The sequence below is a fragment of the Pelodiscus sinensis genome, chromosome 32, assembly GCF_052426305.1.
Source record: "Pelodiscus sinensis isolate ZL-2025 chromosome 32, ASM5242630v1, whole genome shotgun sequence".
In the NCBI taxonomy this organism is placed as follows: Eukaryota; Metazoa; Chordata; order Testudines; family Trionychidae; genus Pelodiscus; species Pelodiscus sinensis.
In genome coordinates, this window is record NC_143083.1 from 14,114,750 (window position 1) to 14,137,322 (window position 22,573).

At 62.0% G+C, this 22,573-nt stretch overlaps 1 protein-coding gene across 2 annotated transcripts in view; it reads right to left on the minus strand.

Moving 5' to 3' along the window:
- The window catches only part of APC2 (APC regulator of Wnt signaling pathway 2), a 44,385-nt gene that overhangs the window by 11,505 nt on the left and 10,307 nt on the right, over positions 1-22,573 (minus strand). The window contains exons 1-14 of one of the 2 annotated variants that reach the window (XM_075902698.2): positions 17,554-17,692; positions 15,174-15,332; positions 14,321-14,411; positions 11,763-11,940; positions 10,912-11,020; positions 10,580-10,693; positions 9,583-9,660; positions 6,528-6,611; positions 5,469-5,853; positions 4,410-4,505; positions 3,901-4,040; positions 3,415-3,492; positions 2,979-3,095; positions 847-1,061 (exon numbers count right to left, since the gene is read on the minus strand). In XM_075902698.2, the coding sequence (XP_075758813.2) occupies positions 847-1,061; positions 2,979-3,095; positions 3,415-3,492; positions 3,901-4,040; positions 4,410-4,505; positions 5,469-5,853; positions 6,528-6,611; positions 9,583-9,660; positions 10,580-10,693; positions 10,912-11,020; positions 11,763-11,940; positions 14,321-14,411; positions 15,174-15,314 (1,826 nt within the window). In that variant the 5' untranslated portion in view covers positions 15,315-15,332; positions 17,554-17,692. Of the gene's footprint in view, positions 1-846; positions 1,062-2,978; positions 3,096-3,414; positions 3,493-3,900; positions 4,041-4,409; positions 4,506-5,468; positions 5,854-6,527; positions 6,612-9,582; positions 9,661-10,579; positions 10,694-10,911; positions 11,021-11,762; positions 11,941-14,320; positions 14,412-15,173; positions 15,333-17,553; positions 17,693-22,573 lie in introns of those variants that run through there. The other variant, XM_075902697.2, reaches the window with a different exon arrangement.

Below are 22,573 nucleotides of genomic sequence, written 5' to 3' on the forward strand. Positions count from 1 at the left end.
GCCCCCCGTTAGAACCGCGCCGGGGGATCGCGGAGCACCTCACATCCAGCCTCGCAGCAGCCCCCTTCCACGGGGGGGGGGACTGCCCCGCCAATGGGGGGGCGAAGGAGGCAACGGCCCCAGGGCCTGGGGCTCCCGGCTGCTGTGGCTGGAGCCTGGAGCCCTTTAAATCGCCGCCGGAGCCCTGTGTGGCCTGCTCCCGGCAGCTCTGAGGGCGGCTTGGGATAGGCACGATGTGCTCTGGCCGGCGCGGAGGCCTGCCTGGGGGAGGCTAGCCCCTCCCCGTCCCCTTCTTTCCCAGGCCTCGCCCCTTCCAGGGGCATGGAGCCCCCCTCCCTCCCCACCGGCCTGGCTGCCACCCTCATTGAGGGGGTGAGTCTCACAGTCGACCTGACTCTCCGCTCCCCGCCTCCCCACCGGGTCCTGCTCCCTTCCCAGAGCTGGGAATAGAACCCAGGAGTCCTGACTCCCATCCCAGTCACGTCCCTGCCCTGTGCCTCAGTTTCCCCATTGGTAAAATGAGGGAAATGAGCTTTGCAAAGACCCGCCGAAGGGCGCCACGCAGTTACAGCAACCCCGAGCACGCCCGGGATGGCAGCGTTCCCCTGAGGCACGTGAGTCTTCCAGATGGGAGCCCCCCGCACCGAGCGGGCTCTCAGAACAGGCGTGAATAAGATCAGCCACTCCCCTGGGACCTCCGACCACGACAGCCCCTCTTGCTGCCCTTAAACCCAGGGCCCAGGATGGATCTGAGGCAACTGGGAGGGAGCCACAGTCCTGCCTGAGCCCAGCCACCTTCCGTCCCCAGGCATTGGCGTTCGGGGTGGGGCCCGGGGCGAGGCCGACCTGTAATCCTCCCGGGTGGCGATCAGGCTGGACACGTTCCTCAGGATGCCCCCGCCGCTCTCGATGATGGCCAGCGAGTTGCTCTGGCACTTGTAGGTCAGGGTGCTCACCAGGAAGCCCAGGGCACCCTGCACCAAGCAGATGGCGGCTTTGTTCTCGGTGCTGTGAGCCGACAGGTTCCAGAGCGCGCTCAGGACGCTCTTCAGGGTCGATTCCTGGTCGGGACAAGAGCAGCGTCAGCGTTCCCGGTTCACCCCGCACCTGCAGCTCATCTGTGCGTGTGTCTGCTCTGCACGCACACTCACCGCAAGCACGGAAACCTTCGCTCACCAGGCGTGCAAACACTGCCTTTGCACACTCACCGCAAGCACGGAAACCTTCGCTCACCAGGCGTGCAAACACTGCCTTTGCACACTCACCGCAAGCACGGAAACCTTCGCTCACCAGGCGTGCAAACACTGCCTTTGCACACTCACCGCAAGCACGGAAACCTTCGCTCACCAGGCGTGCAAACACTGCCTTTGCACACTCACCGCAAGCACGGAAACCTTCGCTCACCAGGCGTGCAAACACTGCCTTTGCACACTCACCGCAAGCACGGAAACCTTCGCTCACCAGGCGTGCAAACACTGCCTTTGCACACTCACCGCAAGCACGGAAACCTTCGCTCACCAGGCGTGCAAACACTGCCTTTGCACACTCACCGCAAGCACGGAAACCTTCGCTCACCAGGCGTGCAAACACTGCCTTTGCACACTCACCGCAAGCACGGAAACCTTCGCTCACCAGGCGTGCAAACACTGCCTTTGCACACTCACCGCAAGCACGGAAACCTTCGCTCACCAGGCGTGCAAACACTGCCTTTGCACACTCACCGCAAGCACGGAAACCTTTGCTCACCAGGCATGCAAACACTGCCTTTGCACACTCACCGCAAGCACGGAAGCCTCTGCTCACCAGGCATGCAAACACTATTGTATGCACACTCACTGCAAGCACAGAAGCCTTTGTGCAGACACTGCTTTTGCACACCCTGCCCACTGTACACCTGAGTGCCACCCCCCCCCATTGACACGCACTCCGTGGGCATGCAAGCTGTTGCCTGTTCTGGGCAAGCAAAGGTAGCGCTTGCCCCCGCAGCTCCCTGTGAGCGCCCACGCCCCGCGCCCTTTGCATGTGTGAATGGAGGGTTTGCACAAGCCCCGTGCCCTTTGCATGTGCGAATGGAGGGTTTGCACACGCCCCGCGCCCTTTGCATGTGCGAATGGAGGGTTTGCACACGCCCCGTGCCCTTTGCATGTGCGAATGGCGGGTTTGCACGCGCCCCGCGCCCTTTGCATGTGCGAATGGAGGGTTTGCACGCGCCCCGCCCCCTTTGCATGTGCGAATGGCGGGTTTGCACGCGCCCCGCGCCCTTTGCATGTGCGAATGGAGGGTTTGCACGCGCCCCGCCCCCTTTGCATGTGCGAATGGAGGGTTTGCACGCGCCCCGCCCCCTTTGCATGTGCGAATGGAGGGTTTGCACGCGCCCCGCCCCCTTTGCATGTGCGAATGGAGGGTTTGCACGCGCCCCGCCCCCTTTGCATGTGCGAATGGAGGGTTTGCACGCGCCCCGCCCCCTTTGCATGTGCGAATGGAGGGTTTGCACGCGCCCCGCCCCCTTTGCATGTGCGAATGGAGGGTTTGCACGCGCCCCGCGCCCTTTGCATGTGCGAATGGAGGGTTTGCACGCGCCCCGCCCCCTTTGCATGTGCGAATGGAGGGTTTGCACGCGCCCCGCCCCCTTTGCATGTGCAAATGGAGGGTTTGCACGCGCCCCGCCCCCTTTGTGTGTGCGAATGGAGGGTTTGCACGCGCCCCGCCCCCTTTGCGTGTGCGAATGGAGGGTTTGCACGCGCCCCGCCTCCTTTGCGTGTGCGAATGGAGGGTTTGCACGCGCCCCGCCCCCTTTGCGTGTGCGAATGGCGGGTTTGCACGCGCCCCGCCTCCTTTGCGTGTGCGAATGGCGGGTTTGCACGCGCCCCGCCTCCTTTGCGTGTGCGAATGGCGGGTTTGCACGCGCCCCGCCCCCTTTGCGTGTGTGAATGGAGGGTTTGCGCGTGCCGCCAGAGCCCAGGGCTGGCCTCTCGTACCTTGGTGGCGCGCAGGGCGCACTGCATCAGGCCGCTCACGCTGCCCACCTCGCGCAGGGTCTTCTTGCTGGTGATGTCGGCTCGCCAGGAGAGGTTCCGCAGGATGCTGGAGACCACCTGGGGCAGGAGGGGGGCATGTTTACAGCCCGCACTCAGCCCCTCCACCCCAGCCGCGCTGTCCGCACCGCCCAGCAGAGGGCAGCACCTTGCCCCCTCTTTCGCCCCCCCATCACCCTCCCACGGCCCTGGCGAAAGGCACCAAGTCAGGGACCGGGCCGGGCTTTGCCCCTCGGAGCCCCGCATGCAGCACACAAGGTCGCCTCGCCAGCACCTCCTGGTGTGGGAGCGCTCCTGCAGCAGCCACCCCGGGCAGGAGCCGGCCAGCTGGGCCCCGGGCGTGTGGGCGCAATTCCCTGGGGGCCCCGTGCCGGCCTACCTGGTGCAGCTCCTCACTCTCTGAGGCCAGCTGGGCCACGATGGCTTGCATGCAGCCCCGGCGGGAGGAGAGCGTCGCCTGCCGAGGGGAGGAGACGGGGGGTCACATTCGGGCCCCATGCAGCCCGCAGGGAGCTGCCCGCCTCGGAAGGGACCACAGCTGGGTCACCAGCTCCCTGCAGGCTCCCCAGACCCGTTTCCCGACTTCTCCCGCTACTCTCCAGTCCCCTCCCCGCCAGGATCCCTGCTCTGCATCCCCCCAAAGCCCCAGCTCCTCCTTCCCCCGGGTCTCTGCTTCCCAGTCCCTGTCCTGTGTCCTCACTCCCCACCCCCTTCTCCTGATCCCCCCTCTCCGCTCCTTCCTCGAGCCTGCAGATCCCCTCCCCACCCCCATCCATCCGGTCCCCCCGCCCTTCCCGCAGCATCCCTGACCTCCCCCTTCCCAGCCCCCTTCCCAAGTCCCCACCCGGCATCTCCAGCCCCCCACCTTGTTCACCACGTCCCCGAAGGTGAGGTTGGTCAGGGCCATGCCGGCGTAGCGCCTCAGCGCCAGGTTGAGCGGATCGCTGCTCATTTTGTGCATCTCGTAATCCACCTGCAGCAGCTCCGCCACCGCCTGGAGACCACCTGGAGGGCGAGCCGGGACGGGGGGGGGGGGAGGAGTCACGTGGGCCAGGCCACGCACTGCGGGGGACAACTCCCCCCTCCTCTCTGTGCCGGGACACCCCCGGATCGTCAGCGAGGTGCTAGAGGCCAGGAGTCCCACTGACAAGGAGCCGGGGGGCTGTATTCTCAGCCCCCCCCACGTCCCTCTGGGGCAGCCCCTGCCTGCAGGCAGAGGGGGTCAGGCCGCGCCGTGCAGCAGGGAATGGCTCTGCCCCACTGAGCCGTGTCCTCTGCTCTCACCGCCCGCCCCAGGATGGGGGAGCAGAGCTCAGCCCCATGCTGCTCCCCCTCCCTCCATCCCCCCCTTCTCCCACCCCCCGCGGGGCTCACCCAGCTCGTTCATGGCCCGCCGGTACTCCTCGTCGAAGGAGAGCTTCATGATGGCACAGGTGGCCTGGCAGATCTGCGGCTCGATGGGCACGGGCGCTGCAAAGGGAGCAGAGGTGAGCGCCCAAGGGGGAGGGGACGGGCTGCCTGCCCGTCAGAGAGGGGCTTTTGTTTCGCTGACTGGACCAAGGGATTCTGCTGGCCAGTCAGTGCGGGGATCAGAACCGGGGGGGGCAGCCCCGAGCCCCAGCAGGCCCTGTGTGTGCGCCCTGCAGCCCTCCACCGCCCGTGTGCACCACACACGCCTGCCTGCACAGTCACACATGGGCACTGCCCCCCACACCATGCTGACACCCGCCTTGTGCAAACACACACACCCAGCAGCACACTGACCCCCCCCACACCCCATGCAAACAACACATGTTCAGCGGCACACTGACCCCCACACGCCTCGTGCAAACACACACACTCAGTGGCACGCCGACACCCCCACACGCCTCGTGCAAACACACACACTCAGCAGCACCCCGACACCCCCACACGCCTCGTGCAAACACACACACTCAGCAGCACACCGACCCCCCCACATACCCCGTGCAAACACACATGTTCAGCGGCACACCGACACCCCCACACGCCTTGTGCAAACACACACACTCAGCAGCACACCGACACCCCCACACACCTCGTGCAAACACACATACTCAGTGGCACGCTGACACCCCCATACACCTCGTGCAAACACACACACTCAGCGGCACACCGACAGCCCCACATGCCTCGTGCAAACACACATGCTCAGTGGCATGCCAACACCCACATATGCCTTGTGCAAATACACACTCAGTGGCACACCGACACCCCCACATGCCTGGTGCAAACACACACACTCAGCGGCCCGCCAACACCCCCATACACCTCGTGCAAACACACACGCTCAGTGGCACATCAACACCCACACACACCTTGTGCAAACACACACTCAGCGGCACGCCGACACCCCCACACGCTCAGCAGCAGACCCTGGCGCCCCCTGCTGGACGCAGCGCCACCCTTCCCTACCGGCGCTGCCCTCGGGGCCCTTGCCCCCGGCTTTGCCCTGCATGTGCAGCCAGTCCCAGCAGGTCTCGGAGTAGGAGCGGATCTGCTCCAGCACGTGCAGCACCCGCATCTCCTTCTTGGCCTGCCCCTCGTCCGGCTGCGAGAAGATGATGTTGTGCAGCGCGGCGTTGGCCCGCATGCGGGCGTCCTTGCCGCTGCCAGGGCTCCCGGGGGCGCCTGGCTCCCGGTCCGAGTCATGCAGGATCTGGATGAGGAGCGGGAGGCAGCCGGACTTGCGCATGGCCAGGCAGCTCTCCTGCGAGCTGGACATGGCCAGCAGGGTGCGGGACATGTCGTCCTTGTCCCGCGTCGCCAGCATAGACAGGAGCCAGAAAACCACTTCCACCTGCCGGATACAAGCACCCCAGTTACTCCACCCTGGCTGCCCCCCCCATGCACAAATCTTACTGCACCCTCCCCTCTCGGGCTGAGAGCCCCAAACTCTGGGATGTGCCTCCCACAGGGGCACAGAGAATGTTTGGGGAGTACCGGGGGTGGGGAGCCCTCAGCTGTGGCCCCAACCTTGTCCTCCTTACCCCTCTGTGCACCCCCCTCTGTGCACCCCTCCTGCCCCAGCTCCAGGGAAGGGGAGCATGGACTAAGGGGGGGGGTGCGCGAGGTGAGAAGTTTGGGGACCACTGATCTATTCGCTGGTAGGCAGAGTGAAACAGACAAGAGCTTGGTCAGTTTCACTCTGTGGCTGCCAGCCACCCCTGGTCACCGCTGGGAACCCTGCAGGCTCTTGAGGTGTGGAGAACTGCCGGGGGGCGGGGGGGTTCCTTCATGTCACATTGCTTGTCTCAAGTGCCAGCAACAATAGACTCAGGAGGAGAAACTGAGGCACTGAGTGAGCAAAGTGACTCGCCCAAGGTCACCTGGCAGGTCAGTAGCAGAGCTGGCGACTGACGCCAGAGCTCTGTGCCCAACGCCCTAACCAGGCAGCGCTGGGGAAGAACGACACTGGTTCATCTCCAGCGCGCGTCTGCGTTTCCTCCAGCGAGGGACAGGGACTCTTGTTACCTTGTTGTGGTTCCCTCCTTCCTCGGGATGCGTCGGGACATCCAGGCTCCCGTCCCCTGCCGGGCCAGACAGCTTCCCGCCCAGCTACAAGAACAGAGATGGTTCGCCGGTGAGAACTTGTGAGCTGGGTGGAGCGGGTCCCGCCCGATGACAGGACCGGAGACGGCTCGCTGGGGGTGAGACAGACTCACCTCCCCACTGGACGAGACGTGCAAGGGGACCCCTGACACAGGGCGTGGGCGTGACTTGCACGCGGGAGGCGTGCCTCGCACCAGGGGTCACCCTCTCGGACACACGGGCAGCCCGATGCTGCTCCGTGCGAGGCCAGCAGCGAATCTGCCTGCCCCAGGGATCTACCCCATGAGCTGCCTGTCCCAGCTAAGGGCCGCTGGCTCTGTCCCGGGCCGAGGGGGCTTCAGAAAGACACGCAGCAAAGTGCCAGACGCTGGCTGGGGGGGGAGACAGAGGAGCCCTCTCTGTCAGCCAGAGACCCCCTCCAGACAGTCCCCCCAGCTCAGTCCTGGGGGGGGGGCACCACAGACCCCCCCCCCCCGAACCACCAAGCTGGCACCTCTCGCCGACACTACACGCAGGGCTACCGAGCTGGTGGTGTCAGTGAACGGGGTGCCGGGGTGCCAGCTGGCTGGGTAATCTGCGAGCTTCAGCATCTACATTCAGGAGCGTCCGTTCCTGGAGCTTTGCTCACTCCACGCCCATCTTTAATGAAAGATAATTCTCCAATTCCCGGAGGAGCCTCGGGACTGTCTGGGAAGGCTGGCAACCTGCCTGGCACCGTGGCGGAAGGGGCTACCTGCAGGAGAGCCCAGCCATGGCTCCATGACCAGCATAAGAACATAAGAACGGCCAGGCTGGGTCAGACCAAAGGTCCTCCCCACACCCCTCCCCCCACATCCAAATGTGGCCCTCGCTTTAAGTTATGATCAGAGGAAGCTGCCGACCAAATTTGATGGTCGTAGCTCTTCCTGTTTAGGAGAACGTCTTGATTAAACAGACTCACAGACAGACACGCAAACGCTCTCAAATATTCACCACCACCAGAACATTGCCCCTTATAATGCTGTCGTGCTTTTAAAGGGCTGTGCTATTTTAATAATACTGTGGTATTTTTTAAGCACTGCGAATATTTTCCTCAAACAATCTGGAAGTGCGTTTCCTATAATTAAGTATTTTTTAAGAAAAAAGCCATACTGGTTTCCCTTTTCACGTGATACTCCTGGATTAAAACAAAACAAAACCCAACAACGTGGCGTTGATTTTCCTAATAAAAGCCACCGCATTTTTCCTTGCGGTGCTGGAGCATTTTTAATTCGGGATTGTGTCGTGCTTTTAGAAAAATGTTGCCGGCGCATCATTAAAAACGACCCTGCTGCCGCTTTTAAAAGCGGGTGTCGGTGCTTTTACTCCTAGGGTGGCGCGTTGGCATTCGGAGTTGAATGTGAATGCAGCTTTCAAACAATACTCTTGCATTACCGGAGTATTTAGAGAGAATACTGCAGTGGGAATTTTAAAAATAAAGCTGCGGTAGGGTTGTACAGTCCAGGCGTAGATCGGAGGGGTCGCGAACACACACACAACCAGCCTGGGTAGCAGGGGGATTAATCTGAAGGTCTAGGACAAGTCTCCCCGCCCCTCCCCACCTCACGGGCTACTGACTCCCAGCATGGGGGCCAGCTCAGAGCAGATGACCCAGCGGGCGGCTCGGCAGAATCCAACAATCCCCCCCGCAATCTCCATGCAGCCGGGCCTGCCAGCATCTCCCCTCCTGGCCTACTTCTCGTTGCCATGGCAACCGGCCATTTCATGGCGCCCGAGACACACAAAGGCTTGGTCCTTCCGCTGGGGGGGGGGGGCTGGGAGAGCCGCCGGTCTCCCGACCCCCTCCCACGCCAAGCAGCCTCCTTCGGCCACCCAGAGCCCCCGGCCCGCCTGCCCCTGGCCCAAAAGCAGCCACGGCCCGTGCGCCTCTGCCATCGCCTGCCCAGCCAGCCTGCCGGGACACAGCGCCCGGGCCTGCGGGTGGGACATGAATTGCTCCCGGGGGCGATTGCAGGAGATGGGCACCCGCCGGCCAGCTGGGCCGGAAGGAGGCCCCCGGGAAGCAGAAACACCCGCCCCGTCTGCCGGTGTAAGCCACACACCTAGCGTAGGACACTGCCCCATGGACCACGTACAGCGAGCGCTAAGAACAAGGGAGCTCTACAGCTTAGGGAAAGCGCCGGCTGGTGTTATAGCTCAGGCTGCAACGACGCCTGCACTGAGGTCCCGAGTTCAGATCTTCCTGGTGGAGGTTACACCTGCTCTGGCAGGAAAAGGCCAGAGATGCAGCACCAGGGAGCAGAGAGTAGATGAGAAACCTTCTACCTGAGTATCTCCCAGAAAGCCCCTTGTAAACCCCAGGGAAAGCAAAGCTTCACTGCCCTGCTCTGGAGTGGGTGTGTGGGGGACGTCCCCTGCAACAGAGCAATGTGTGGAGGGGACACTGGACCAATGTTTCATCTTTCCATTTGTGTGTAGAATAAATTTTGTTTGGTGCACCGAGACCTGCACATATGTGCACCACCAGGAGAAATAGATGCTGCCGGGGGTGGGGACTGCGGGAGCCCTGCTGATCAGCTGGGCAGCACCTGAATCTCTCCTGAGCAGCTCACCCCAGCGCTCAGTTTACAGGCCACACAGACCCAGATGCTGGTGGGTGGCATGGAGGAACGCAGGCTTGTGTTTGCAAGCCCCAGCCCTCTCCGGGCATGCTTGCAAGGAGCCAAGGAAGGGGTGAGCTGGTGGGTGATCACAAAAGGCAGGGGCCGGATGATCACACGAGTTGGGAGAGGGGGTGGGCGTGCCTCTGGGTGCAGGTGGGTAAATCAGCTCCGCGGGGTTGGGGGTTTGCAGGGGTGAAGGGTGATGCGGGGACCCATGGGGCTGCATGCTGGCACGGCACACACGCGGCAGAGACTCGGCAGCTCCTAACTGCAGTGCACGGTTGGCACCACCGCCCCCTCCCTGAGCTCCGGGGGCTCGGCTCATGCCCCGTTACCTGCGGCTCCGACATCTGCACCTGGTCGTGAGCCTCCATCAGCTCCTTGTCGATCTGCTCCAGGCGGGACGCTCGGATCTGCGGGGATGGAATCACAGAGTCAGCCAGTGTCAAGCCACCCCGGCACCTTCCAGACGGGCCCCGGGGGGGCCACGCAGAGAGGCTCAGCCGCTGGTGGGGAAGGGGACACAGGAAAAGGGGGGGCTTCCCTCTCTCCCCAGGCAAAAATAAACCACCCCAAGGTGGAACATGAGTCTGATTCCTCCCCCTCCCCCACTTTGTGGGAAGCGAGGTTGCACCCTCACCCCCCCCCATTACCTAGATTTCTGGGATGACCAAAGAGAGCCTGATCCCCCCCCCCATATTTTGGGGGACTTGTTGCTTCCACTTAGAAAAGTGGAGACGAAGGGGGGAGATGCTAGAGGTCTATAAAATCCTGACTGGTGTAGGAAAAGTGAATAAGGAAAAGTTAGTGACTTGTTCCCACAATCTAAGAACTAGGGGTCACCAAATGAAATCAAAAGGCAGCAGGTTTAAAACAAACCAAAGGCAGTTTTTCTTCACTCAGCCCACAGGTAACCTGTGGAACTCCTCGCCAGAGGATGCTGTGAAGACTAGGACTTTAACAGGGTTTGAAAAAAGAGCCAGGATGGGTAGGGATGGTGTCCCCAGCCTCTGTTTGTCTGGACGTGGGCGACAGGGGAGGGATCACATGAGGATTCCCTGTTGTGTCCCTCCCTCTGGGGCACCTGGCATTGGCCCCTGTGGGCAGACAGGACACTGGGCTGATGGGCCTTTGGTCTGACCCCGTCTGGCCGTTCTTATGTTCTTGATCCACTTCGCTCCCCCACATGCTGCACTGCTGGGGTGGGGGGGCTTTGCTGTCTGATCCCTGCCATTACTTGGTGTTGCAAGGGGAGGGGGCTGCATTACTGGGGGGAAAGGGGTGAGGAGGAAGGGGACTACCCATGAGAAGGGACCCACTCCCCTGCCTGACCTGAGCCCTCTGCACCATCTCGTCCGTCGTCCCGAAGCGCTCCTCCATCAGCGCGCGGATGTGCTGGGCCTCGAATTCCAGCTGCTGCCGGATCAGGTCCATCTGCATCGAGAACTGGGGAGGGAAAGGGGGCGTGAGGGGCAGGATCCCAGCAGCCCGGCCGGCCCTGCTCCACCCCAGTGGAGGTGCCTCCTAGAGACAGAGGACTGGCTCCAGGCTTGGTCAGACTCCCTGCCGCCCCCCGGTCCCCGGGTGTGCCTGGCAGAGGAGGGATCCCCATCAGCTTGAGCAGGGTCCCCGGCATCCGGCAGGCCCCTGGGCCAAGGACTCACCGTCTCCACGTGGGGCAGCTCGTCCAGGCGCTTGGAGAGGCCCTGCAGCTGCGTGTAGTACCAGAACTTCTCCTTCTCCTCCTTCTCAATCTCGCTCAGCAGGAAACACCTGGGGAACGGGAGGGAGTAGAGGACAGGCACCGACCCCCCCCCACTCCATGGACCTGCCCCCAGTGCTGAGCTGACGCCACCCAACCCCCGGCCCAGCTGGAAACCTCCCGGCAAGGGGACGCCCGCTAGGGACAAATCCTCAAGGGGCCTCTTCACCGAGCCCAGCTCAGGGGCCAGATTATGCCCCCTCCCTCCCCGGGAGTGTCCCAGGCCAGGGCACGCAGCGAGGTGACAGACAGACAGACAGACAACGATGATGTGGAGTAGATGTGTGTGCATGGGGGCTGGGAAGACAGGCTGGTGTGCAGGGGGAGAGGCAGACAGACAGACGTACGTGTAAGGGAAAAGGCAGACAGACAGACCGACCGATGGGTGTGCAGGGGAAAAGACAGACAGACAAGAGTGTCAGGGGAAACGCAGACAAACAGACAGATGGGTGTGCAGGGAGAGAGGCAGACGGAAGGGTGTTTAGGCGTTTATTGGGGCACACAGCCAGGTGTGCAAGGGGCCAGGCAGACAGACAGACAGGTAAGAGGAAAGGCAGACAGACCCAAGGGGCATGCAGGGGAAAAGACAGACAGACAGACGGGGGTGGATGGGCTTATGGGGACACGCAGACAGGTGTGCAAGGGGCCAAGCAGACAGAGGGGCGTGGCAGCTACAATTCATAGCCCACAGCCCCTGGTGCCCACCAACTGGCCATGCACCTCACGGGCCCGTCTACCCTCTCCAGCATTTACCTCTCTCTGTCCAGCTCCTCCAGCAGCCGGATGGTGGCCCGGCTCAGCTCGCCCATGCTGTCCTTCTTCGCGGGGGCGGCTGCGTGCACGGGGCTGCCCTCGGGGCAGGCGAGCTCAGGCACTAGGGCGGGAGGCTGGAACTTCAGGTTGTAGAGGCTGGTGATGTCCATCTGCAGTGCTGGGGGGGGCGGGAAGAAGAAGGCTTGTGGGGACAGTGTGCGGGGGCGTCGCAAGACTGAGCCTTGTGGCTGCTCCCCCTAGAGGATGGTTCCAGGGCACCCCTAAAACAGCTTCCGCCAGGGTCCTGCAGCCATCAGACTCCTAGAATCCCAGGGCTGGCAGAGACCTCGGGAGGCACCGAGTCCAGCCCCCTGCCCAAAGCAGGACCAGCCCAACTCAATCAGCCCGGCCAGGTCAAGCTGGGACTTAAAAACTTCTAGGGATGGAGATTCCACCCCTCCCTAGGGACCCCAGCCCAGGGCTTCCCCACCCGCCTGGGGGAATCGCTTTTCCTCATATCCAACCTAGTCCTCCCCCACTGCGACTTGAGCCCATTGCTCCTCGCTCTGTCCTCTTCCACCACTGAGAACAGCCCCTCTCCATCCTCTTTGGAACCCCCCTCAGGTAGCTCAAGGCTGCTCTCAAATCCCCCCTCGCTCTTCTCTTCTGCAGACTAAACAAGCCCCAATCCCTCAGCCTTCCCTCATAAGTCACGTGCTCCAGCCCCTGAATCATCTTTGTTGCCCCCAGCTGGACTTTCTCCAACATGTTCACATCCTTTCAGTAGTGGGGGGCCCAGAACTGGATGCAATACTCCAGACATGCCCTCACCAGTGCCACATAAAGGGGAATAATCACTTCCCGAGATCTGTGGCAATGCTCCTCCTAATGCACCCCAATATGCCATTAGCCTTCCTCTAGCAAAGTGAAGGCTGCTCACAGATCAGATAATGCAGGTGGAGGTGGGCAGAGTTAAGGGGAAATACATTGAAACCATTTGGCAAGCCATTGGGCCAGCGCATGATCATGCCATGGCTCTGCCCATACTGGGAGGGGAACTGCACAGCTATGTCTGAACAGGATTCTGGCTAGCTATGCCAGAGACTCCCTCGGAATCGGGGTTAGGGCTGGATTTAGCAGCAGGTGACCACCTGAGGTGCCAGGTTGGGGGTACGGACTCAAAGTGCTGTGTTTGTTGTGTGATGCTGTTGCAAAAAAAAGCAAACATGATTCTGGGCTGCATTAACAGGTGTGTTGTGAGCAAGACACGAGAAGTCATTCTTCCGCTCTACTCTGCGCTGGTTAGGCCTCAGTTGGAGTATTGTGTCCAGTTCTGGGCACCGCATTTCAAGAAAGATGTGGAGAAATTGGAGAGGGGCCAGAGAAGAGCAACGAGAATGATGAAAGGTCTAGAGAACATGAGCTATGAGGGAAGGCTGAAAGAACTGGGCTTGTTTAGTTTAGAAAAGAGAAGTCTGAGGGGGGACATGAGAGGCGTTTTCAGGTATCTAAAGGGCGTCATAAGGAGGAGGGAGAAAACTTGTTCATCTTGGCCTCTGGGGATAGAACAAGAAGCAATGGGCTTAAACTGCAGCAAGGGAGGTTTAGGTTGGACATTAGGAAGAAGTTCCTAACTGTCAGGGTGGTCAAACACTAATTACCCAGGGAGGTTGTGGAATCCCCATCTCTGGAGATATTTAAGAGTAGGTTAGAGAAATGTCTATCAGGATGGTCTAGACAGTATTTGGTCCTGCCATGAGGGCAGGGGACTGGACTCGATGACCCCTCGAGGTCCCTTCCAGTCCTGGTATTCTATGGTTCTAACTGTAAACGTGTGTTTAGCCATGCTAGCCAACCAATCTATTGTCTTATATGCCAGGGACACATCATGACGGTAAATCATTCACTAAAGCTGTGAAATGGGGAATAAATGCAATAAGATATAAAGTATTCAATGGTTCACAAACACAGGTGGGCCGTTGGCCAAGACAGGCTTTGTCTGGGGCCAGGGTAGGGCCAGTCTGGGGGGCAGACCTGCAGTGGGTGCAAAGCCGGGTAGCGCCACTGAATGACAGTGCTCATGTGTTCAAAGGGACACAGGTAAGTGTTTGCAGGATCTGGGCCTATCAATGCATCGATGGATCCTTGATTCCTATTATTGGTTCCTATTATTGAATGAACAGCCAGCCCAGGCTGAGAAACATTTGGCCCTGCTGCCCTTTCAGCATGTGACCTCCACCTGCGTGAAGCTAGGTAGAGATGGGAAACGATCCCGGATCTCCTGAGTCCTGGTCTGGCGCTAGACCCCACTAGGACCAATAACTCCCAGGACGTTGCTCTAACCACTAGGCACAACTCCCCCACCTGAGCTGGGATTAGAATCCCCGCGTCCTGGCCCCAGACCGGACATTGGTCTTTATGTTTCTTGGATCAAGGGCTCTTTGCCGCGTGCTTCTTGCTGCATCAGCCCCCAGAATTTTTTGCAGACTCCCCTGGTGCGGCACGGAACCGCCCTGCCCTCAGCACCCGGGGTGGGCCAGCTCTTTGGGCTCGCTCACCTTTCAGCTGATCCAGCACCTCCGTCTGTCCGGAGGACACCATGACCCGGGCCTCTTGCTCCAGCTTGCCCTGAAGGTGCTTGAGGACTTCCTAAGCAACAGAGGAACACAGGCCCGTGAGGACAGCCCAACTGGTCATGCCTCTGCAGAGAAGCCAAGGGACAAATGGGGCAGGGAGACTCCCCCCCCCCCCCCCCCAGGGATCCCTGCAGGCCAGGTTCTTGGCAGATTGCCCACAGCAGGGATCCGTCCTGGGAGCTCTGGTTCAACATGCAGCCGCAGTGGGTGCAGGCCTCCGTGCGGCAAGCGTGCGGGTTGCACGGACAGGCTCGGAGGGTGGGCAAAGCACAGGGAGCAGCCCCTTTCACCAGCTCTTCGCAGCAGCAGCAAGGGAGTGAGAGGCAACGCTGACCCCTCCTCGCTCCAGCCTGGCCAGCGGGGAGGTTGCTGAGGTGGGGGGTGGGGGGAATCGTGCAAGCGCTCGGCTCCCCCTCCTCTCCCCAGGATTGAAGGACAAGCTGGGAGGTGAGGAGGGGGACACTCCATCCCTGTCCCAATGAGCTCTGGTACAGAGGACCACTTTGGGGGTGGGGAAGGGAAAAGAGCCTTAGTGACAGGTGGGGAAACTGAGGCACAGGAAGGGGAAATGTATTGCCTAGTCAGGGGGTAAATCCAGGCTGAATGCAGCCCGGAGAAGCAGCAGGATTGAGTCCGGAGCAGAGTGCTGGTGGCAGGGAGGGGGGTCAGAATGCTTGATCTCCCCTTCCTGCCCTGGGCGCCCACTAGGCCCCCCTTCCTGGCCAGGAAACCAGCCCCCGGCGAGGGCCGGGCCCGGGGCGGGCGGCACCTTCACCTTCATGTCCGAGGTCTCATTCTCGAGCTTGGAGAGGTGGTGGGAGTTGTCCTCCAGCTCTCGGCGCAGGTGGGTGTTCTCCTTCCTCAGCGCCTCCACCTGCCGCACCAGCTGGTCGTAGGATGCTACGGAGCCAGACATCTTCAGCTCCTCCAGTGCCTGGGGAAGCGAGAGAAGTGGGGGCGCCCGCCCTGGCAGGGACCCCTGCGCCCCGGAGCGCCCACTCAGGGGGGATGTACCAGCAGCCTCTGGCTAGCTCCCGCTCAGTCCCCTGGGGGGTGGGGCAGGCCCGATTCAGAGCTAGCTAATGACAGGGACCCTTCCCCATCGGCCCAGGACGCTTCCTGGCTGACAGACATCCTCTGCAGTGGGGAGGGGTTCCCAGAGAGCCGAGAGGGCCAGGGGCGCACCACAGCAAGAGATCCGCGTCCCAGGGGGCTGCCTTTGCCCCAGTCTAGGACAGGCCAAGAAGCAAACGCCTGGGAAGGTTGAGGTTGGACATCAGGGAAAGCTCCCCACCTGTCCAGGTGGTGGAACACTGGAATCAATAGCCCAGGGGGTTGTGGAGTCTCCATCGCTGGGGAGATTGAAGAGCAGGTTGGACAGACGCCTGTTGGGGAGGATCTAGACGGTGCTGGGTCCGGCCATGGGGGCAGGGGACTGGACCCTTCCAGTCCTAGGATTCCAGGCAGGGCTATTGGGCCAACCCATCAGTAGGGAACCTCAGGCCCAAAGAGAGTCGGCGACTGGTCGGAGGGCGCCTGGGGAGTCCGCAGCGGGGCTGTGACCTGGCCCCGCACCGGGTCCCAGGCTAGGGCTGCAGAAACGCTGGTGGTGCCCAGAAGGCCCGGAGCCCAAACCCCTCCCTGACCTGCCTTAGGCTCTGGGAGGGAATTTGGGTGGGGGAGGAGCACCGGTAGAGCTGGGGGGAGCCCAGGGCTGGCGGACAGGCCCCCGGGGGTGCATGGGCAGGGGCGCAGGGAAGTAGCTCACACAGCATCTGGCTTTGCGGCCCCCCCCCCGTCATTTTCATTGCAGCTCCGCTGGCCACGGTGCGCCAGCCCCCCGAGAGCTGCCACGCTGCACCCCAGTGCCCCTTCGCTCTGCCCTCCCCACCCCGGCCCCTGCAGCCGCCCCCCCTCGCTCTCCTCCTCCCGGCCCCTCTCCTGGCCCTGGGGGCTCTGGGCTGGGCAGCCGAGGCCGCATGGCCGACCTGTCTCTGCCCCGCCAGAGGCTCCGGGGCCGGCCTGGGCTAGTGGGCAGCCCAGCTCTCGCCCTGGAGGAGGGAGCCCCCCAAAGCACAGGGAGGGGAGGCTCAGTCTACCCCGGGTTTTGCCATCCGAGCCCTTGGGAGGCCGGAGCCCAGGCGGGTTCCCACGCTGGGGGGGAGGGGCCGGACCCAGCGCCCCCCGAGCGCTAACGCGAGGAGATGCACCTTGGCCGGAATCTCCAAGGCTTGGCCCGGGGCGCCCGGGGGAGGAGTTGGCAGGGTGGCCCGGGCGGGGGGTGCATTCCCCTTGTAGAGCCCAAGGCAGGGGCTGGCTCTGCCTCGGGTGGGGGGGCAAGGACGCCCGGCGAGGGCGAGGGGGCCGCTAGGCACGGAGCTTGGGACACAGCGACTCCTCCAACCCACCTGCCCAAGCAGCCACCGGCTGGCCGGGTCCGGGCGCACGTGGCGAAGGCTCCGAAGAGGTTTGGCGAGCCCAGGAGCAACCGTGCAACACGCCAGTGGGCCAGCGGCCTCTGACCCCCCCCCCCATCACAGCCCCGGTCGCCCTGCCTGGCCCCACCGACAGACCAGCCCGCGGGGGGGGGGGGGGGGAGGGGAGAGATACATCCAGCTCGCGGGGGGGGGGGGGGAGGGGAGAGATACATCCAGCTCGCGGGGGGGGGGGCGGGGGGGGGGGGGGGGAGTTACATCCAGCTCGCGGGGGGGGGGGGGGGGGGTTACATCCAAGCAAGCCAGTGATCAGCTGGGCCCTGCCCCCCGCCCTTCCCTTACAACCTCTGCCCCTGCCGGCTCCTAAGCCCCCCCCCCCCGCCCCCAGTCTTTGATCGCCCCGCACAAGCCTCCCTCCTCCCCACTTCTCCACCTCGCTCCCCCTTTGTCTGGCTCTCACCTTCCTCTCCCATTGTCCCCCCCCTCCCCCTTTCTCTTCCTTTCCAAGGGGGACAAAGGATCCCGCCCCCCCGCCCCGCCCCCGTCCCGCCGGACGGCCCCCTCCCCGCAGCCCAAGAAGCGCCACGGGAGGGCAGACCCACGGCCCGTCTAGGTGGGGGGCAGGGGCGTGGAGGGGGAGCGAGCAGAGCGGGGCAATAAGGGAGTGATCCACCCCGGTCCTCCCGTCCCTGCCCCCCACCCCGCAGCCCCCCCGCTAACCTCAGGGCTGCCCCTCGCTCCTTCTCCGGCCCCCGCGGTCCAGGCGGGCTGGTGCGGCCGGGGGGCTGGTGCGGCGACGCGCGGTCAGCCCCATCTCCGGCGCCCCCTCGACGCTCATCCCCGGGGCTGGCTCCCGCGATCGGCGAATCCCCCCCCCCCCCCGCATCTGCACAATAGGACGGGAGACGCGGCTGGGCTTTGTGCACCGCGGGCGAGCGCCGGGAGAGCCCCCCCCCCCGCTGCTCGGGGGCCAGGAGAGCAGCCCCCCCCCCCCCCCAGCATGGTCAAATTCTCCCACAGGATTGGGGGGGTTGCTGCTGCCTGGGAGGGTGCGGCCCCGTCTGGGGTGCCCCCGGGGCAGGACCGGAGCCCTCCGAGGGGAGGTGTTGCGGGGAGGCTGCCCCCCCCCCAGCAAAATGGCCCCCCCCATCCTCGCCTCGGGGGGCCCTGGGGGCTCCAAGGGGAAGTTTGGGTCCCTGCCGCCCTGTTCAGCCCTTCGCCTCGGCTGTGGGGGCCGCCCAAGGGATCCCCAGGGCCGGATTTTCAAAAGACCTCGACTCCGGGCAGCTCCCACGGAAAACAATGGGGCCCTCCTCCCTCATTGAAAACAAGGGGGTATCCCGCCCCTCCCCCGTGGAAAACAATGGGGCATTTCTCCCCTCCCCCACTGAAAACAAGGGTATTCCCTCCTTCCTCTGTAGAAAACAATGGGGTATATCCCCTCTCCCGCACTGGAAACAATGAGGCAATCACCCCTCCCCCATGGAAAACAATGGGGCATTCTCCCCCCCACTGAAAACAATGGGGCATTTCTCCCCTCCCCCACTGAAAACAAGGGTATTCCCTCCTTCCTCTGTAGAAAACAATGGGGTATATCCCCTCTCCCGCACTGGAAACAATGAGGCAATCACCCCTCCCCCACTGAAAACAATGGGGCATTCTCCCCCTACTGAAAACAATGGGGCATTTCTCCCCTCCCCCACTGAAAACAAGGGTATTCCCTCCTTCCTCTGTAGAAAACAATGGGGCATATCCCCTCTCCCGCACTGGAAACAGAGGCAATCACCCCCCCATGGAAAACAATGGAGCATTCCCCCCCCTACTGAAAACAAGGGGGCAATTCCCCTCCCCCATGGAAAATGGGCCATCCCTGCTTCCTCCACTGAAAACAATGGGGCATTTCCCTCCCCCCACTGAAAACAAGGGGGCAATTCCCCCTCTGTCACTGAAAACAATGGGGTGTTTCCCCTCCCCCACAGAAAACAATGGAGCATTTCTCCCCTCCCCCACAGAAAACAATGGAGCATTTCCCCCCCACCACTGAAAACAAGGGGACATTTCCCCCTCTGCCACGGAAAACAATGGGGCATTTCCTCCTTCCCCCACGGAAAACAATGGGGCATTCTCCCCTCCCACACTGAGCAAAATCTGGCCCTTAGTGACAATGGTACCAGTGGGCCATTGTGACGTACTATCTGTTGCAAACTCTAACGATATGGAACCTAAAAATACAACTAACTATGGCAACCAAGGCTTGCTCCTTCCCCCCCCCCCCCCGCCCCACACGCACGCATGCGCACACACACGCACACTGATCAGGCACCGTACCTGCCCAGCGTGTCCGTCGCTCCTGCGGCAACCAGCTCTGCCCCACACCCAGCGCAGAAATGCAGCCCCTGCCCCCAAAGAGCTGCAGCAGCCACCTCCCTGCATCGCTTCCCAGTCACAGCACTCGGTGCCCTCCGCACACGCCAGTCGGGGGCGCAGTGGCTGCTCTGCGCACCCCACAGCCTGGCCCCAGGGCTAGACATTTTCAGAGGGGCTCCGCACCCTCCCCGCGACTTTCCCACGAGCGCCAAGAGTCAGGGGCTGAGCTCTCGGCAGCCTGGTCTCTGTGTCCCGCGTTGGGCACCAAAACCTGGTGGCCTCTTGAGATGCCATGAGCCGCAATGGTGCTGCTGCCGGCTATCCATGCGAACCCACCCTGGCCACCACGTCCATGTAACAGATCGGCCCCTGGCCCTTCCCCATGCCCAGGCACGCGGGCCGGGAAAGGAGGCGCCCGTGGGCATGCGTGGAACAGGCAGAGCAGGTCGCATGTTGGGGTCTCTGCCAGCAGTGACCAGACCTGACTAGCGGGAAGAGGAATAACCCAATAAGCCCTCGGCTTCTGTATATCCCTGGGGGTCGGCTACCGGGGGAGCTGCAATGGTTTTACTGGGCTCCCTGGACCTTGGAAGAGATTTTCATGTGGGGTCGGGACCCAGTCGCTCTCAGTGAGAACCATGGGGAGACAACGGGTCCTCAATCGTCCTTCCTGGACTCCCCACAAGGGCGTGACGGGCAAGTCCAGGGCCTTACCAGCACCACAGGGGTGTTGCTCCCTGGCTCGCTGGGGGGGCTGGTCCATGGGTCGCCGTTTGTGCTGCCTCCTAAGTCCTGCGGCAGAGTGGGGGCTGTTCACATACGTCGGTGCCCCGGTGTGTCAGTGCACATGGGTCTCAGCAGGGCCGGATTAACTCTTCTGGGGGCCTGGGGCTAGTAGATTTTGTGGGGTCCCTTTAGGTGCCGGGATGGGGCCAAAAATGAGAGGTTCCCTGTGCAGCAGGGGGATGCTGGGGAGCAGGGTGGAGACGTGGGGTCTGGGCAGGAGGTTGGGTGCAAGAGGGGGTGGGGGGTGGCATCTCGGAGCGGGGTAGGGTGTGGGAGGGATCTGGAGGTGGGGTGCAGGGTCCAGGAGGGATAGGGTGCAGAAGGAGGCTAGGGGGGAGCATGTGGGGTCTGGAAGGGAGGGAGGGTGTAGGTGGGGGCAGGGGACTGAGATGTTTAAAAAAATCTCTGCTCCCTCCTAACGTGCCCTTTCCTGCTGTAAAATCCTTTTCGGGGGGGGGGAACCCCACCCCCACTGAGTTAAATCTCCTGACTGTCCTGCCAGGAATGGCTGTCATTCCCATTTGGCAGCGGGGGAAACTGAGGCACTGCTCCAGTGACGAAGCAGGAGGCTTATGCTTCAATCACTCCTCCACCCTCTCCTCGCCACCGCCCAGGCATCCTGGTTCCCAGAGGCCTTTGCACCAACCACTAGGCCATACTCCCTCGCCAAGCCAGAAGAGGACCCAGGAATCCTGACTTCTGGCCCTGCCTCGCTCTCACTCACTGAGGGCGCGTCTACACAGCACCCAGCACTCGAAATAAGAGACGCAATTGGCACCACGCCACTTGCGCGTCTCCTTTTGAATCCATTCCGAAAGGGCAGATTTTGGAATTCGGCCCGACTGCACCGCGCCAGATTTCGAAAGAGCCCGCCCGTTATTTTGACAAACAATTTGAAATAACGGGCGTCTTGCGTCGACGCGGGGGAGCGGCGGCGGGATACAGACTAGCCGTGTCGCCGTGCCGCACTATAACCCCGTTCCCAGAGCCGGGGGAAAGCACCAGATGTCCTGGCCTTGACTCGCATCCTTCCCTGCTGCCTCACAGCCGCCTCTTGGGCCTGGATGCACTTGGAGCCAGCGACCCAGAAGTGAAATGAGCCTTTATCCTCCCCCCAATTGCCTTTCCGAGCCAGCCCGCTGCTGCCCCTCCAGGAGCATTGCCAAGACCGGGGGCAGGCCAAGATAATGGGTCCAGGGCCCCTTTAAATCAGAGCCAAGCCAATCTCCCCCCAACTAAACAGAGAAGAGACACGCCCCCACGGCTCTGAAGCCTCATCCGTCTTGCATGGGGGGTGATTCCCCTGCGATGCCTCCTGGGGGGAGGCAGGAATAAATCATGGCCATCAGGAAAAGCCATGGAGATGCTTGCCAATGGGGCCAGCCAATCACAGCCTGGCCGAGACGCTCTGGTTGCTGGGGTGACAGCCAATAGCAGCCCAGCAGCCGGAATAAAAAGGCGCTCAGCCCTGCCATCAAATAAAGCTGCAAGTGTGCTCTGGCCCACTAGGAGGGCTGCCCCCGGCCCTAAGGTGAAGTGCGTTTGAGACCCCTGACTTCCAGTCGTTTGACTGAGCGGATGGGGAAACTGAGGCACAGAGCAGGGACGCAGCAGAACGGGGACTAGCACCCAGGTCGCTCAGCTCTGTCCTCTAGCCCACAAGGCCACCTGGCAGCTCCCGGGGTGTCCTTGCCAGGGGGTGATGGGGCTAGAAGTGGGGTGCTAGGATACCCAATTGGAAATCACAAAGGAAAAGAGGTGGGGGAGGGGTTAATGTCGCAGTGTCTCCGCCGTGGGGCTGTTTGCTCCCAGGAAGGATTTCAGAGGATTTCAGAACCACCTTCCTCCCCCTCACACACACCCTTCGCCCCGGACACATGAAGGCCCCCCTTTCCCCCCCCCCTCCCGCCAGCCATCAGCTGGTTTAATCAGCATTTGCCTTTCTGCTCCAGCAGGCAAGTGAATTATTTAGGGGCCGCAGGGGGCTGGCTGTACCGGGGAATGGGGTGTGGCTGCCGGCAGGACTCCCCCACGCTCAGCTCCCCCACCCCCCACACTCCAACTTTCTCCCCTAATCCCGCCTCCCCCCCCCCCCTCTGCTCTGCATGTCTCCATTCCCTCGCTCCTCCTTCCAGTCATCCAGCCCTTTGCAGAGCAGCTGATTTCACACACACACACACACACACACACACACACACACACACACACACAGTCCATTTCACACACACACACACACACACACACACAGAGTCCATTTAAACAGCTCCCGTCTCCCAGGGCCAGATTATCCATGAGGTAACACAGGCGCAGTGCCTAGGGCCTACGGAAAAGTTTAGGGCCTACAAAAAAAATCCATCATTGACTTGAAAATACGACAAGAAAACTGCTAAAACAAAATAATTTGCTGTTGTGAGTCAACACCCAACATTCAGGTATAACATACAATTAGCGATTAGGCAGAGGCAATAGGGCATTTCCCTCTTGTATATTTATCTATAATCTAATGTAAAGGCCTACGATTATGAGAGTGCCAAGGGTCTACGAAGAGCTTAATCCGGCCCGGCCGTCTCTGGATCGCAGGTGTTGC